This window comes from Glycine soja, chromosome 3 (assembly GCF_004193775.1).
Source record: "Glycine soja cultivar W05 chromosome 3, ASM419377v2, whole genome shotgun sequence".
Taxonomy (NCBI): Eukaryota; Viridiplantae; Streptophyta; class Magnoliopsida; order Fabales; family Fabaceae; genus Glycine; species Glycine soja.
Window position 1 is genome coordinate 44,499,124 of NC_041004.1, and position 16,125 is coordinate 44,515,248.

A 16,125-nucleotide genomic window follows, 5' to 3' on the forward strand; every position below is an offset into this window, starting at 1 on the left:
ATTTGGACCAATTCTACGATCTATATGATGGATGTCTCACCATTAGTTTTCATAGTTGCTGCAGTATCCATCCTTTATATGACAATTTTTGGTTAGATTCATTAATCAGTTGTGACACTAAAATCAAATTGTAATTTAAGCACTTCAAATATTGTATGAAAGAATACTTTTCTTGGTATTATTCAAGAGACTTGGCAGCGTTTGTCAACTACTCACCATTGAGCCCACTTAGTCAACATTTGAAACCACGACATTCGCTAATCGCTGCTACTGCTTCCGATGTCAAGGCTTGTGCATGCTGCATTTGCTTTGATTGCTTAATATATTGCCATGTTCAGTTCCTCGTCTTGTTCCACGAGGACGACCACATCTCCACCACTCAGAATAACTAGTACTAGTATTGTCTTTCCTGTTTTTCAGCCATGAAAATGATAGAACGACGGTCAAATTAAATAGGTCATTAAAAACAGTTATTTAAGATGGGAAAACCTTGTGTGTCTGTTAATTTTCCAGGAGACAAAGATATATATATATATATATATATATACACACACGTAAGATTAAAGCATCATTACAACTACTTAATTTAAGCTTGTTTGCATAGTTACAACTAATTACATAATAAATACAGACTTCAATTCTTATTGTGTTCCTAAAAAAAATTCAACTGCTTTCTAATTTCCTGAAATATCCTAATAAATATAGATGAAGTTTTACGTAAAAACTGGATTTAGATCAAATTTTATCATCCCCAGGCCAGTATGTTTTAGATAAAACATTGAACTGATTTTGGGTCCAGCAAACCTAAAATATATAAATTATACCAAACATTTTGTCTTTGCAAAGTACTGCAGAGGCATTAGCACCAAAAAATTGAACGAGCACTGCAAAACACACAATTGCACAAATGTCAAATAAGAAAATAAATCATTTGACCTATTTAGTTGTTGTTTTTCACGTGCATGCACGTTCACTTTTATTCACTGACACAACAAAAAGCCAAAACCAGTTTGTCGTTTGGTGAATTTACAAATTCCCAATGTGTACAACTGATTAGAGTGGGCCTTCACTCTTCAACCTTGGGCTATGCAAGCTAGTACCTCAGGAGCAGGGTGCAGTGATACATTTTAATCATCTCACCAATTTTATTTTTTTTATTACTATTTTTATAATATCATAAATTTTATTATATTTATATATATATTTTTTAAGTTGAGTTTGATTATGAAAAATAAAATTAAAAAAAAATTATTAAAAAATATTTAAATTAAAATAGTACATAAAAATGTGAAACGCATAATTTTTTTTGAAAATTTCCTCTTTTCTTTTAGTGTATAACTACGAGACAATAAAAATTGAACCTAAATTTTTTGTGCAAGTCAACTCTAGTGGATGAAAAACCAATAGCTTGATTCTATTTACTACTCATCTTTCGGTATAACTAATTGACCAATTATGTTTGAATAGAAACATGAGTTCCGATTAACGGGAGCCAATGATGACGAAACGCAAATAAGAATTTAAATTTTAACACAAAAAGAAATCTGATAGTAATTATCATTATGCCAAAATCAATTAAAAAATAAAAAAGAGATATATTTGAGCTCATTATAGAGGTTAAAAGTTCCTCAAGGTTAAGTCGAAAGAGACTGCACATAAATACACGTAACATGACTATTCACGTGGTGATAAAATGGGTGGCCAGCACCAAAGCAAGCTTCGTCTCAGCTGTTTTCTCATGACGATCTTTTTCTTGTGTCCCCGGGCATACTAACTTGTAGAGTTCATGATGTTTAATTTACACGTCAACTTAGAAACAAATAATTCTAGAATTTCACGTTTTCCACTATGATCCACGTGAATTTCTCCTTTTAAATTTCATATAATTCAAACTGATTAATTTTAAAGTGTTTATCATTTATTTTAAATTTATATAAACTTCAATTGTAAAGATTAAACTTAATAACTTATACGGTTCCTCTCAAAAAAAAAAAAAACTTATACTGGAATCAACCAACCAACCACATTATAAGAGACTATTTCAATATATTATGTTTTATATAATTAAAAATTCCAAGTTATTGTGAGCCAAATTCTTTTAACTATAAATCAATACATAAACAAATAGTAGGTTAAAATGTTTTAATTACTGCAGCACAATACCGAATTTTTCCCATGTATGTAACCAGTTGAACGGCGAGACAAAATGAAATAATGCCTCTATCCTCCTCTATAATCGATGTAATTTCTGTACAAAATATTGCTCCAAATAATTCAATTACTATCACCCCTAAGAAAAAAAAATAGTATTTATCAACAATTTTTGCAGGGGAGGATTATCTTCCCTGGTTCTTCCTTTTGCAAAAAAAAAAAAAATGCTTTGCCACTTGCAAGCTTCTGTACTGAAACAATTATGTATCCTACTCTGTCATAAACTCCCCCCCAATAGATTAGGTAGTGTTATCTTCCCACAGTTAGAGGGGTCTAGCTTCCTGAATTGATCACAAATTTGCAAAACATCTTTTTCCTGTATTTTACCCATCTCTTTCAGCTTGAAGATTACATACTCTGACTTGCTGAAAACAAAAGCAAGTAGGGATGAAGAGTAATGGCAGATGGAAATTGCTAGTAAGAACAGTATCTAACAAAATTATCCTTTAAAATAATCAAATAATTCATTGATGACTCGCACTCTCTGCCCCTACCTGTACACTCCGCATGGTGCATGAAACATCCAGACACGGTTAATATTATCTTTATGTAGAAAGTGACATTTTCCACAAGAGATGACAGTCCACCAAAGTAAACAAGTATAGAAAAAATAAATAAATCCCCTCCAATCTATAATGCTGAATCAAACAACTTATAATTGTGTCCGCACATTACCACTATTTTTTAATTAACAATATTTTAATGCACCTCCAGATTTCAGGAATCATAACATATGCACTCCATAACCAACACATGATGTAAGCTATTGTAATTGAGGGGCATGGTATTTTATTAGAATATCCTAATTATGGAATCCAAGGTATTAGGAGCTATTTTCCTACTGATTAGATACCCAGAATTGCAATCAGGCCCCAATTGGTTACTTCGCCTAATACTCAACAATCAGGCCCCAGATGCAGACACACAATTGTGGTTGTGAAGCGGCGACAGTGAGTAAAAAAATCTTGATATTGTGGCCGCAATTTTGGTTGCTGACTGCTGCTTCTTTTTTTTAAAATTGGTAACAAGGTTTTAAAAATTGATCCATAATGGCAATTTCAGTTGCAATATCAAAGTTTTTAGACTTTTTTGTAAGTGCATAGTAACTCCAATTGTTGGCCGCATTTATATGTAATTTCTTACAATGTTAAAGATGGTGATGAAACTGCAATCTCAACCACAACCGCAATTTAAAACATAACAAAAGCAATAAAACATTGGAGCTAAAGTGATGATGCTATTGATACCTGATGAAACCAGTGTTGTTGATATCAGCAGCAAGCAAATCCTCAACTGTAATTTCCCTATGCAAAACCTTCTTAGCCATTCTCCGATGCCTTCTATCGATTCTAGCCTCAGCCAAATAGAGAAAAGCCCGAGCCACCATGAGAGTAGAAAATAGCAACCAAATAGCTGCAAATAACCGACCAGGAAGAGTCTTAAAAGCTCGGTCCCCATACCCAACCGTTGTGACAGACATAACCGACAAGTAAATAGAATCAACCCAATCCAACCCTTCAACAAAGTACAAAACCAAACCCCCAATCCCAATACACAGCACCACAACCCCAAGCGCCAAACCAACCTTCAACCTGATCCTCATCCTCCCCTTCGCCACGTCAACGATGTAATTCCTAGCAGAAAAACCTTCCCTTTGATCACTCGCACCCATTTGTAGCCCCGTGAGGATCATGTTCTCTTGCAAATCCAGAACGAAGTTAACAAGCCCGCTGAGGAGTATGTCTATGAACCCAAACCCCACCAAGACAAAAGCGCAAGCAAAGATTTTGGTGAATGGGGTTAACGGCGCTATGTCTCCGTAACCTATGGTGCACATGGTGACTATGCAAAAGTAAAGGGCGTCGACGACGGGGTGTGTTTCGATGCCGGAAAAACGGTCCCTGTTGAAGGAGTATATGGCGACTCCTATGGAGAGGTACATGGCGAGTAACCAAATGCCTTGTCGTATAATGGAACTGGTTTGAGGTTTGGGGAGTTGGGGTGTCTTAGGTTTGAGGTCTCGCATGGTCACCATCGCAGGTGCTGTCTTGCAGCGACTCAGTTTTTTCTTCTTGGGAGGTTGTTGTTGTTCGGATTGAATCTCCTGGGCGGCGACGTCACGCGCGCGTGTGGTGGTGGTGACGTCGTTGAAGGACTTGGAAGAAGGAAGAAGAAAATCGGTGATGGGTTGGGAAGTGGTAGTAGTGAGAAGAAATGGCTCGTCTTCCATAGCAGAAAACAAAAGAAGTTAAGACAACATAAAGAAGAAGGGATGAGTTTTCATAATTGTATCGTTCAGCCACCAAACACAGTCATCACTTGGACGGGGGCCCATGCCACGTCGCCTGGTGGTTGGCTTATTTCAAGCATGAGACCAGACTGTCCTTTTTTATATTCCTTTCGGGATTAATACTAACAAGTCATTTACTCATTCTATAAAAGTTAACAACTAAATTAATTTATTACTGTATTCCATTTCCAAACTTTAGTACTATTTTCATTTTTAAGGCTTTTTTTTTCAAATAAACGTTGATTATTGTATTTTATCTAAGGGGGTTAAGTGTGTGTCTATGTGACAATTGAGTTTACTAGGGTAGATTATCTCTAAAAACTAATTTGATAAATGAATCTGATGGTGAAAATCTAATTCAACTTATTTTAAAAATAAAATATCTAATTGAACTTAAATAAGATTAGATACTTCGGTTGATTGATTTAACTTGTAAGTTAATCGGATTTTATGAGTTTGTAAGTCAACTCACAAATTATTTATTGTTAGTTTTTTTATCAATAAATGAAAACTTTTTATTGAAATTAAGAAATAATTTTTTTATTGATAAATATTGGTTATTAGTTTTGTTAATTGAAGAGATTTAATTCACATAATCTTGTTTGAAAAATGTTAGTTATCCTTGTAGCTCTTAGAATTTAAATATTTGAATAATTCATGCATCTTTGTTATAATTATGTTGGATGTACAGCAATTTGCATGGTATAACAACACCCTTAATTTGACAAGTTAATCTAGTTCGATCTATTCTATGTATATTATTATTGTAGATCAGACTAAATGGATCATATTGACTCGTATAAATACCTACAAATTAATACTTGCACTTTCCAACCAAAGTATACTTGCACCTTCCAACCAAAAAGAAACACATGTTTTAATATAAGACTAGTGCTATTCAGTATCCTAAAAATACTTGATTAAAAAGGAAAAAAATGAGAAATTTTCATTTAAGATTATCATTAATATATTCTTACAGTAATTTTTAATGCATTTTCAACGTAAGTTTTAGTTAAAAAAATTATCCTTAATTTAGGGATAATGCTCCTTTTATTGTTTTTTTTATTTGATCTAAGGGGTGGAAGTTGGAGCGGTGATATTTTAGATATGTAATTAAGAATCAAACTCTGCTGCCTGTGAGTGCATGACCATGGCTTATATGGATTTAGAAGGGACATGTTTTATTTTACCCCTGCATTTTTTATTTATCGTTTTTTTTATTTATTTATGAGGGGTACAAAGATTGAAGAACTACAAAATACTCTTCTTCTTTTTTTAAATGAAGCCATAATATGGCCCAATCAGCAATATCATAAAGCCCCGGAAAAAAGACGAAAAGAACCAGTTTCAACTGGGATTGTCTTTATATTTTTGTCATTCGGCCTTCTTTGATTTTGGTTTCTGGGCCAAGTTTTTTCGTCGAATGTTTTCCTTTAAAAAATTTGTCCAGCTGCTCCGGCATAAGAAAAAAGTAACTAAAAATGTGTTAATTCACCGCAAAAATAAAAAGGTAACAACAAATACATTTGTAATTAATATTTTTTATAACTAAAAATGTGTTAATTCAACAAGTTTTTCCACACCAGATCGAGAGTATAAAGAAGTATAAAAATGAGTGGTATATATCAAATGAATATTTTCCTCGTAAGATCCACCAAAAACCAAACTCAAGGGAAAGATAGAAAAAAGAGTAAATAAAAAAATTTAAAAAACTCCATCTATCAACTTATTACATTTTTACTTCTTTTCATTTTTTTTTCTTTTTCAACGCACTTATAAGATTAAAATTTCTCATATATCCAAAATAATGATCAGTTAGGATTTTTCAATCTCCTGATTTTTTTTACAATCACCATACTAAAGTTTAACATTAAAATTATTGTGATAGTTAACGAACATGATAAGTGTTTGTATAATTTGATAGATAATCTCTTATGAATCGATTTTTAAAGGAATTTTTTGGATATCTGATGAAACTTTTACGTTGCTGGTAATATTTAGAATATTTAACTCTATGCTGAGATCTTGAAGTATCTCTGAGTGTTTTAATTCTTTTAATTAATTATAAAATTAATATTTAGTTTGAGATTTATTTGACATATTTAAATTTCTTTCATCCATTATTAATGATATTTTTTTCGTAAAGAATTAAACCCAGATTCTCTTTATAAATGAAACGTGTGTCTTGCCATACCAAAAGTTTTGTTATATTATTATTTTTCGGTTAAATTAATTAAATCAAGCTATTATTTTTGTTTTCATCCTTAAGCATTTTTCACCGCCTAAACAAGGGAAGGAGTTTGCAACGGGTCATTGCGGACACTGAATATTCAAACATTACACCTTTTAAAGTTACAAATTAATTACATTTGTTTAAAAAAAAAAAGTTACAACTTACAACTATTGATTAAATGGTAACTAGCAAAAATCATTTCACTACCTCGGGAGAGTTGCATGGCTGCAGCGCCGGATGAAAGCAACGTAATTTTATTCTTACATATTAAGTTATAATATTTAATTGTATTACTTTGCTATATTTTCATTGTTTTGTATTGTTTATAAAAGGCCACGACCGTAACAGTTTGCTGTGTGAATTTAAGTGAATGAAATTAAGCAATTGAGGTTCAAGTCCTTCCTCCAAGTGTCTGCGTGAATGTGTCAAATTCTTCCTTCTCTCTCGTTATTTTTGTCTTCCGCTGCGTGCCTTTCGAGAGAGATACATAATTAAAAAATAAAAGCAACCCGAAGATTTCAATACATAAATATTGCCACTCTTCAAAATATAAAACGATAAATTATGACAGTTAGCGGAACATTTTTTTCTACACCAAACAAAGTTTAAACTTAAAGCCAGGCGCCAAGGAGATCAAAAGATAAAATATGAAAAGAATCATATTTATAAATAAATCCTATTCACAAATCACAATCCATCATCATATATATGCATGAGATATACAGATTCATAATTTCTTATACCAAGCCCTTTTTCTTGTGATTCAGTGTCATTATGGCAATGTCAGTGATAAGAACAAAACGAGGCCTAGTTAAGCCAGCAGAGGAGACTCCCTTGACCACAGTACTAGACCTATCAGCCATCGATAGATTACCCGTTTTAAGATGCAATGCGAGAACCTTGCACGTGTTCAAACACGGCCCTGAAGCAACAAGGGTCATAAGAGAGGCCTTGTCCAAAGCACTGGTTCCATATTACCCTCTTGCCGGAAGACTCAAAGAATCCAAACCAGTTGAGGCATCTTCTGATTGCACCCTTCGCTCTGTCAATTTCTTTGATGATGTTCACTCTATTCCATATGATCATCTTCTTCCTGATGCTATTCCCGAGAGCCAATGCATCCACCCCCTCGTGCAAATTCAGGTATCATGTTACAAATTTCATGAACATAAATAGCTGAAGTTTAAAAATTTTCCATTCCATAAACATAGTGCTTACAAGCATAACCGACCAATCAAATGTTTAAAAATAATCATACTTAACTATTTTAATACATTTTTTTCATTAGTAATTTAGTACTATATATTGTAGCCCCATTAGAAAAAATGATAAAATATAAAATAATTGAATATGAAGAAACATTGATGTAAACCCTGATTGAGAAAAAAATAATTACATTGAAAGAAAACCAATAAACACAATGAAAAGAGTAGATCATATAGTTTCTAATCCTCCTCTAACTAATAGGGAATAAGGGAGACCAAGAAGGAGCATGAGAGAAGTTGTTAAGAGAATTGTTAATGCAATTAGTATTGTTATCATCGAGTGTACATGTGAGTCAATTAAATATGGAATATTGATTTTCCTCTCAGGTGACAGAATTTGGTTGCGGGGGTTCTGTGATAGGCCTCATATTCTGCCACTGCATCTGCGATGGTCTTGGTGCCGCAGAGTTTCTAAATCCAATGGGGGAACAATCAAGGGGTCTGAGAGTCTTGGGTAATCAGCACTCTTTGAAACAAAATTATTTATATCCATAAAAGACATAAAAGACTATGAGAATAGAATAAAGATTACATAAAAAAAATAACAACTAATCCAGTGACTTGATACATCTTGTCTATGTCTAAAAAATCATCTCAAAAAGTATTTCATCATCATCAAAATAATTATAAAATTATAACAAGAATACCTTACTCAATAATTACAAAAAATGATAACATTTTTATAAAGATATTTTTTTCGAATAAAATACCTTTGTTTTACAATTTTTCTTTTCTCATACTCTCTCTTTATATGTGTCTTTTTCACTAATTATCTTCTTTATTTACAATAAAAATTATCATCAACAATAATAAATAACTTTTCTTGAAAGTTGAAACAAAAATAATATTCATTCAAATAAATTTTATTTAATAAAATATAATCTTTTACTTTTTATTTAACCTTAATGATAAAAATTCAATTTTTATTATATATTAAATATATCTTATCTTTTTATTTGAAACTCTACCTTAAGAAACCTAGCATTGAGCCAGTGTGACACAGAGACTTGTTTCCATCTCCTCAAACAATCACACCCCAAGAAACTGCATTATTGTCACCTCAAATGCCAAACTATAAACTAGAGCGTGCTAAAATAGACATGCCCATGGATCAAATCAACCGTGTGAAGCAAGAATTTGAATAAGCAACATTGGATTCATTTGCTCAGCCTTTGAGATTCTAGCCGCAACATGTTGGACAAGCCGAACAAAGGCCATTGATCAATTCGAGCCCAATACTGAATTGAAGTTAGTTTTCTTTGCAAGTCGTGATCTCTTGAACCCTCCTCTGCCGAATTGTTTCTTCCCAGTTGTGACACCCTCTACCCCTCACATATATATTAATAAAGGAATAAAAATTCAAATATTAATTAAAAGTATTTTTAAAACATTTTTAAATACAAGCTTTTCAAATGGGTAAAAGGCTCACATTCACTTCCTTCTACATCATATTCAAACTTGTCCAAATAAATAATAAAGTCATCTCGACTCAAAGAAAATCATATAAGTCTCATACAATTAATATAGAACCTATATCCTAATGTCACATCCTATCAGAGCGTGGTGTTCCCGTGTCCTCTAGCATGAGGTTCTTCATAGTCATCCACCTATTCATCTGCTTCCCCGAACACAAAGTTCAAGATCATCACAGGATCCAAACACAAACAGCAAACCGGGAGTGAGTTATCACATTGCTAACTACTAGAGAGAAACAACACAACATATAGTAGCCAAATACAATTTACTTAGCATATCTCACATTATTTTATCACTTTGTCATTCATCAATCACACCTTTCAATCATCAATCATTATACACAGGAATCACACACTCCAATCAAGACATAATAACACATCAATTTCATAATAAACAATTAGCAAGCGTATGTGACAGTTATGCTAAGACTCAAGCCTATATGCAATGTGGTACCATGTCAGTGAAAAACCATCCTGGGGCGCTTAAGAGTACATAACAAGACACACCACACAATGGATTTGTGAGGTCACTCTCACTAAGTAAGATCATAGGGAGACCAGTCAGGGTCACGATGTTTTGCGAGAATGCTCCAACCATATGAGATCAGCATAGGCTTAAAGGAGCACTCAAACCCGGTGACCCCCAAGGCCTACACTCCGAAGAGTCTGTCAGGGCTTCTCCCTCCTGATTCAGGTCCAACCCCTAAAATAAATTTTTTTTTTTACATGCAGACACTGCTCATGAATTATACAATACTCACGACCTTACACTCGTGTCTTAAACACGTTCAACACAATTGCGCTACGATTTAACACTGGTTCCTAAATAGGAAACCTACATTTTCTCTTTAACACTGCGCATCAACGCTTTTCTCAAGATAACACTGGTCGGGTTATTGTACAATTCATAGCTTACAACACAAGTAATTTCACATCAAGTGTTAACTACACACTTATCCACAACTAAAACTCATTCACAATTTCACTTCTCATAGTGTGACAATTCACCATCACATGTTTACACGTATCTCCCAAATTAGCACATGTTCAACTTTACACTTATACTCAATCTCAATAACAATATTATAATCTCAAAGCAACATGTTATTCTACAATTCATCACATACTCACAATTTGAATCATCATTTCATATCCTCAATATCACAATTTATATAAAAGACCATCACAACATGAGGACTAAAACCCCTCAAATAATATTACACAATTATATCAAAATCATAGGTCGAAACATACAAATATCAAGAGCACAATTTATCAAGAAATCTTCATTAGGACATCAATATTTTAGTTATAATCATAAAGGAAAAATTGTAATTTAACAAACATCCCAAAATAAAACCCCAATTTAATCCTCTAAGGATCCCTACACATGTTTTCACTAATCCCCAATTGTGAATAACCCATCCCTTACCTCTAAGCGGGCTCACGTGCCTTCAGCCAGCGATAGCAACATCTCTAGCGGTTCCCAGAAATTCTTTCAATTATTCATCTGACAGCTCCGATAGAATTCCCAAACGTCAGAGAGACGGAGAAGAGATTGAAACCTCCACTTGTATTGTCTTCATACGATTCCTTTTTCTCCCTCCACGAATACTATCTCGCAAATCCCAACGGTAGAAGCGTGCGGAATTGAATTTCGAACAACATATCCAAATTTCACAATAATCCAACGGTTAACGAAACCGGGATCGTAGTTTTACCAAGACAGCTCTGGGTTTCTGCGGGAAAGAAAAAGGTTACAATGCGAAGGGTGTTTCTCTCAGTTCAGACATGATATCAAAATTCCCAACGGTGAGAATGCTCGGAGTTGTGTTGCGAAAATGATACTCAAATTTCACGACGATCCAACGGTGAACAGGTTCGAGATCGTCGTTTTTCTAAAACTGGTTTGGTGGGCTGCGGAAAAAAGAAAGGGTTTTGAGAGGAGAATAGGAAAAACAAAAATGAGGCCAAAAAGAGGCAGCTGACTTAACATAACTATTTATACCTAGGGTACTCAGCCTATTATTTGCTCTATATTTATTTATTTATTTTTTACTAAAAAACTTTTTAAATTTATTTACGAAAAATTGGGATGTTACACCAGTGACAATCACAGCTTCGTGTGAGTCACTTAGAAATGCAACAATTGTTGGCGTGGTGAAGCTCATACAAGAAGCAAGCATTTGAAAAACAGGATATGATCCAGCATCATACCAGTGGCCTTCCGAATAAAGGGCTTCGTTTGATGACGTGGCGCGTGGAGGAGGCACATCGCCTTCCTTTCCTTCATCACAACCAGGAACTGATCATGTAATAAGCGGAAGAATGAAAGATTCTACTTTGCCCTCTTTTATGAACAACCTCAAATTGCTGTTTCCTGTTGCTTTTAATCTGTCATCTTATCATTTGAAATAAATTCTAAATTCTGCCAAGTTTGCTGGAATTTGGAAATTCTATCTATGCATTGCATTTGCTTTCACATTTAGCTTATGGGAATGGGAAGTGTTAGTAAAATACACTGTGATATTAAAGATTATAGGCTTAAATTATTTCAGATTTTTTTTTGGTAAATGATTAATTTTTATTTTGGCTTTTTAATAATAAAAAATTATTATATTAAATCTCTAATATATTAAATTTTGTTTTGAATGTTTATTGTCTCATTTGATGTTCAACAAATTATAGGAATCAATCATATCATATAGGAATCACCAAGTCACTTTAGTAGAAAACTAATTAGATTTCACATCATATAGGAATCACCAAGTCACTTTAGTAGAAAACTAATTAGATTATATCTTTATATTATTTTTCAAATGCATTTAGGATATACTAGCGTTAGCTAAGCTTTACTCAATTGAATTTCATGTTGGGGGCCGAAAGGTAGATTTTTCCTTATATTGAAACCCGAACGAAGTACATTTTTTTTTTCCGTGTATGAATAGCCTAAAACAAAAATTAAAATATATTAAGTGTAGGGATTTTTTTTTAATATATAGGAATCAAAAACAGTCTTAAGAACTTTATAATAATTCGAACACTCCTGTTCAATCAAATTGAACTGATCCCTTGACATTAAATTTTTTAATTTAACCTCACCAACTGAATAAAATTTAATACTATTATTTTTAGTCAGTAAATTATATATTTATACTATTATAATTTTGACAAATGATAAAAACTGATTTATAAACATTTCATTCTCTTGTAGAAATCAAAATATAAGATTTTTTTTTGTACAAGGAATAAAATAATAAATTATGTAAGGAATAAATTATCAATTAACTTTAATTATATTTTTTTGTTTTATTGAATAAATGATGAATATAATGATATAATAAGACTCATATTTACACAATAAAATATATATTTAAAAAGTGGGACAAAAATTTCACGTAATTTATATTTATTAAATAGTAGTAATTTTTTTAATAAATTTATCATAAAGTAATTGCACAGTGGAACATAATATTCCAATATTCGGGGACAAACCTTTTGTGATATGCACAGTTCATCAAAAAGCTCCTTTTTTGGCTCAAAAGAAAGAGCAATAACGAAATAATCAAGTGTCTTTCAGAAAAAGAAAAAAGCGAAATAATCAAGTGAATGAGATGTCGCTTTTCTGTAACATCGAATTGAAGGAGATTAAAAATAAAAATGTTATTTTACATGTTTTACGTGGGTAATGTTTAATGTTTATTACCAGTTTAATGTGTTTATGGTCATTGTTATTTAGTCAACTTTATATAATTATCCAAGTTGGTAACTTGAATGTGATTGAATATGAAGTCCATGATTTAAATGTGATTGAAAATAATTGAATATCTTAAAAAAAATAGATAATCTTATAATCTACATAATAGTTCTTGTATTTTGAGTCAATCATGAAAGTGAAACAATAGGCACTGTGCTATTTTCGTTATCTCTCTATCATTTTTTCATCTAACCTTGGCAATAATTGGAGTAGAACCCTGCTGGGGAGGCGCAAACGAATGTGAATTTTACGATCCACGTCTTTTTGTTAGTATGTCCTCTTCCAACAAAATTACTTCCAATGAAAAGTAATGGTCTCTCCAATCTTCACACATTGAAAGAATGAATTTATGAGTATGTACACATGATTTACGTGCTTTTTGGAGGGTAAACTGATTCACGTGGTTTCAAATTATTGAATACCATTGTTGAGAATGAAATTTAAATTGAAAAAAAAAATGAAAGAACATAATGTTTTAAATTGTTATTTCTAAAAGTCAATTGATCTTTTCTCTCTTTTAAATTTCTCTTCAATTAAACAAAAAGAAGATTGTTATCCGTAATTTTTCTCTTTTATATTGTTCAATCTTTTATAGGATCCACTTGGAATGATCGTAAGCTTTTAATCTTTGGTTTTCAAACTTAAATTTGGAAACAAAATTTGTTTGAAAAAAATATATATTGAAATGATTTTTAAATCTTTAATTCATTTTTAGAAGAGATTAAAGACTATGCATTAAAAATGTAATAAATTTTATACCGCCATTCAATCATAACTTATGGTATATGATAAATTCGTTGATTTTTAAAATAATTATCTTAAATTAATTCAAAAATGATGATTTGTGATTAAATGATGATATAAAATTATTTTATATCATTAATGCATAAATATAAATCTCTTTATAGAAACAAAAAAAAATTCCTACTTTAGTTTTATGTTTTCAGAAGTTATCTTGTGCATTTCCACATTTTCTCCCACATATTTCCACTTCTTAAATATAAAAAAGAAAACCTTTAAATTAGTCCTTAAATTTTACCAAATACATCAATTTTGGGGTAAAGTGCTGAATTAATATTTAATATTTTATAAATTACTTAAATAATTTTTATTTTAGACAACACTTACGAGAGAGAACAATAATTCAAGAACAAAATTTGAGGTTTATTCAAAATAAGTATTGCATTTACCTTGAATTTCGCCATATATACTTTCTTCTTCTTTTTAACTTTACATCTAACCAATACTGGTAGTATAATTTTTTTACACTATTATATAATAACTAATTTTCATATATTTAATAATTATTAATGTTTTTTCAGAACCCATTTGTATGTAAATTTTCTTAACAAATACTCTTCATATAAAATTTGTTTATCATAAAAAAAGAAGAAATATTATATTGATATAGAAAAAAACATGAAACATTTATTATTAGTAGTAGTATTTGGTAAAAGACAACAATTTTAAATGTCACGATATCTGTTATTTCTTGATGAAGGAGAAATTATGATTGGTCAAACTTGAAGTTAAAGATCATAAAATTCACGGATTGGATTAAATGTTTTATTCTTTTTTTCTTCGGCAGCACAAATGAATTGATACTAGAATAGCATAGCAATTAATTTCATCAGGAAGAGATATATATCCACGAATGAAAACTTTATTTTTATCAAGACCGCCAACTCAAGTGACGACGTTAATTATTTGTTATTATTAACTTTTTAATGTTAACTATTCCCTCACCGTCTTAGACTTCACTTCTAACAAAACAATATTTTGAAGAAGAAAAATGTAAAAAGGTTATAGAGAGTTAGGTCATTTTGAAACTGAACTGATTTTCTCTAATTTGAAAAGAAAATTTCATGACATTTGAGTATGTACGCAACTGAATAGAAAAGAATAATACAAATTAATTTAATAACTTTCTCAATATTTTTCTAAAATCGAACAAAAGTATATAAAAAGACAAACAAACTATCCTGAAAATTAGCAGCGTCCATGGAAAGTAGATGCTTGCACAACAAGCCATGACTATGAGCACAGTGATATCATATTCATATACTTTGTGCATATTTTTGTATCAATATAATTTCTTGTGTGCATGTATTTTATATGGGCTAGCTTCTAATCAGTATATACCCACGGTATAATACAGAACTGCAGGAACAATAGCATAGTTATTTACTTTCAGCATTTCATATTAGGGGTACCATTTTCAATCTTTTTCAATGAGAAAAGACAATTATCTTTTTTATATTTGTCTATTGTTTCCATTTTGCATTCTCCTAGGTTGACTGAATGAATAAATATCTCTCAACCACTTTTTTCTGGCTTCTAGTACACACAGGTTTGTTGTTGCTCATGTTAACAATCGTGTTGATGTCATGACATGCAATGTTGCTGGTATTTAAATTCTGTCACTAACAGATTATCTTTTTTCAAGTCTCTAACCTTTCAGGGTATCATTTTCTTCCTTCGGAATTAAGATTAATTACAGTTTAATTTTCATATATACTGATATTCTATATCATCAATTAATTAAAAATAATCTTACATATAATTTTTTGGTAATTATTTCAATAACCAATTATTATACATATATAACAGTTTATTAATATTAGATAATGGTATAAAAAAAATATACAGTGAGTGTATTCTATTTAAATTATTCTCCTTGTTATTATTTTAAGAATGATATTTATTACTGAGGTTTGATATGAAATGAAGAGAATGGCTCAACTAACTATCATTAAACAATGCTTAACCTGAGTTTTATCCGGTGATAACTGATAAGTCGTTTCTTTTTCTTTTGTATTCCTTTGTTTTCTTTATTACATGTGGTGGTTGGTCAGAAAATGATATTCTTTTCTTTGCCTGGATTATTCAATCTA

At 31.5% G+C, this 16,125-nt stretch overlaps 1 protein-coding gene and 1 pseudogene across 2 annotated transcripts; one reads left to right on the forward strand and one right to left on the reverse strand.

Annotated features, from left to right (window-relative positions):
* Window positions 1-156: 156 nt before the first annotated feature.
* LOC114407473 (two-pore potassium channel 5-like) lies at window positions 157-4,482 on the reverse strand. 2 transcript variants are annotated; one of them, XM_028370578.1, is made up of 2 exons: window positions 3,459-4,482; window positions 157-409 (listed from the first exon to the last, which is right to left on the reverse strand). In XM_028370578.1, the coding sequence occupies exons 1-2, from the start codon at window positions 4,439-4,441 to the stop codon at window positions 283-285; spliced, it is 1,110 nt and encodes a 369-aa protein (XP_028226379.1). In that variant the 5' UTR covers window positions 4,442-4,482; the 3' UTR covers window positions 157-282. The 2 variants fall into 2 exon arrangements, with proteins under 2 accessions (XP_028226379.1, XP_028226378.1); XM_028370577.1 differs by lacking the exon at window positions 157-409 and adding an exon at window positions 2,183-2,576 and having other exon boundaries at window positions 3,459-4,479.
* A 3,013-nt stretch (window positions 4,483-7,495) lies between these two features.
* On the forward strand, window positions 7,496-11,971 carry LOC114405567 (annotated as a pseudogene).
* The last annotated feature ends 4,154 nt before the right edge of the window (window positions 11,972-16,125 follow it).

Bases quoted from the DNA above. Each gene is read 5' to 3' on its own strand.
- LOC114407473 (XM_028370577.1), bottom strand. From the start codon at position 4,441: ATGGAAGACGAGCCATTTCTTCTCACTACTACCACTTCCCAACCCATC. The intron at 2,577-3,458 runs GTATCAATAGCA...TTTTGTTTTCAG, and splicing joins AACAACACTGGTTTCATCAG to CAAGTCAGAGTATGTAATCT.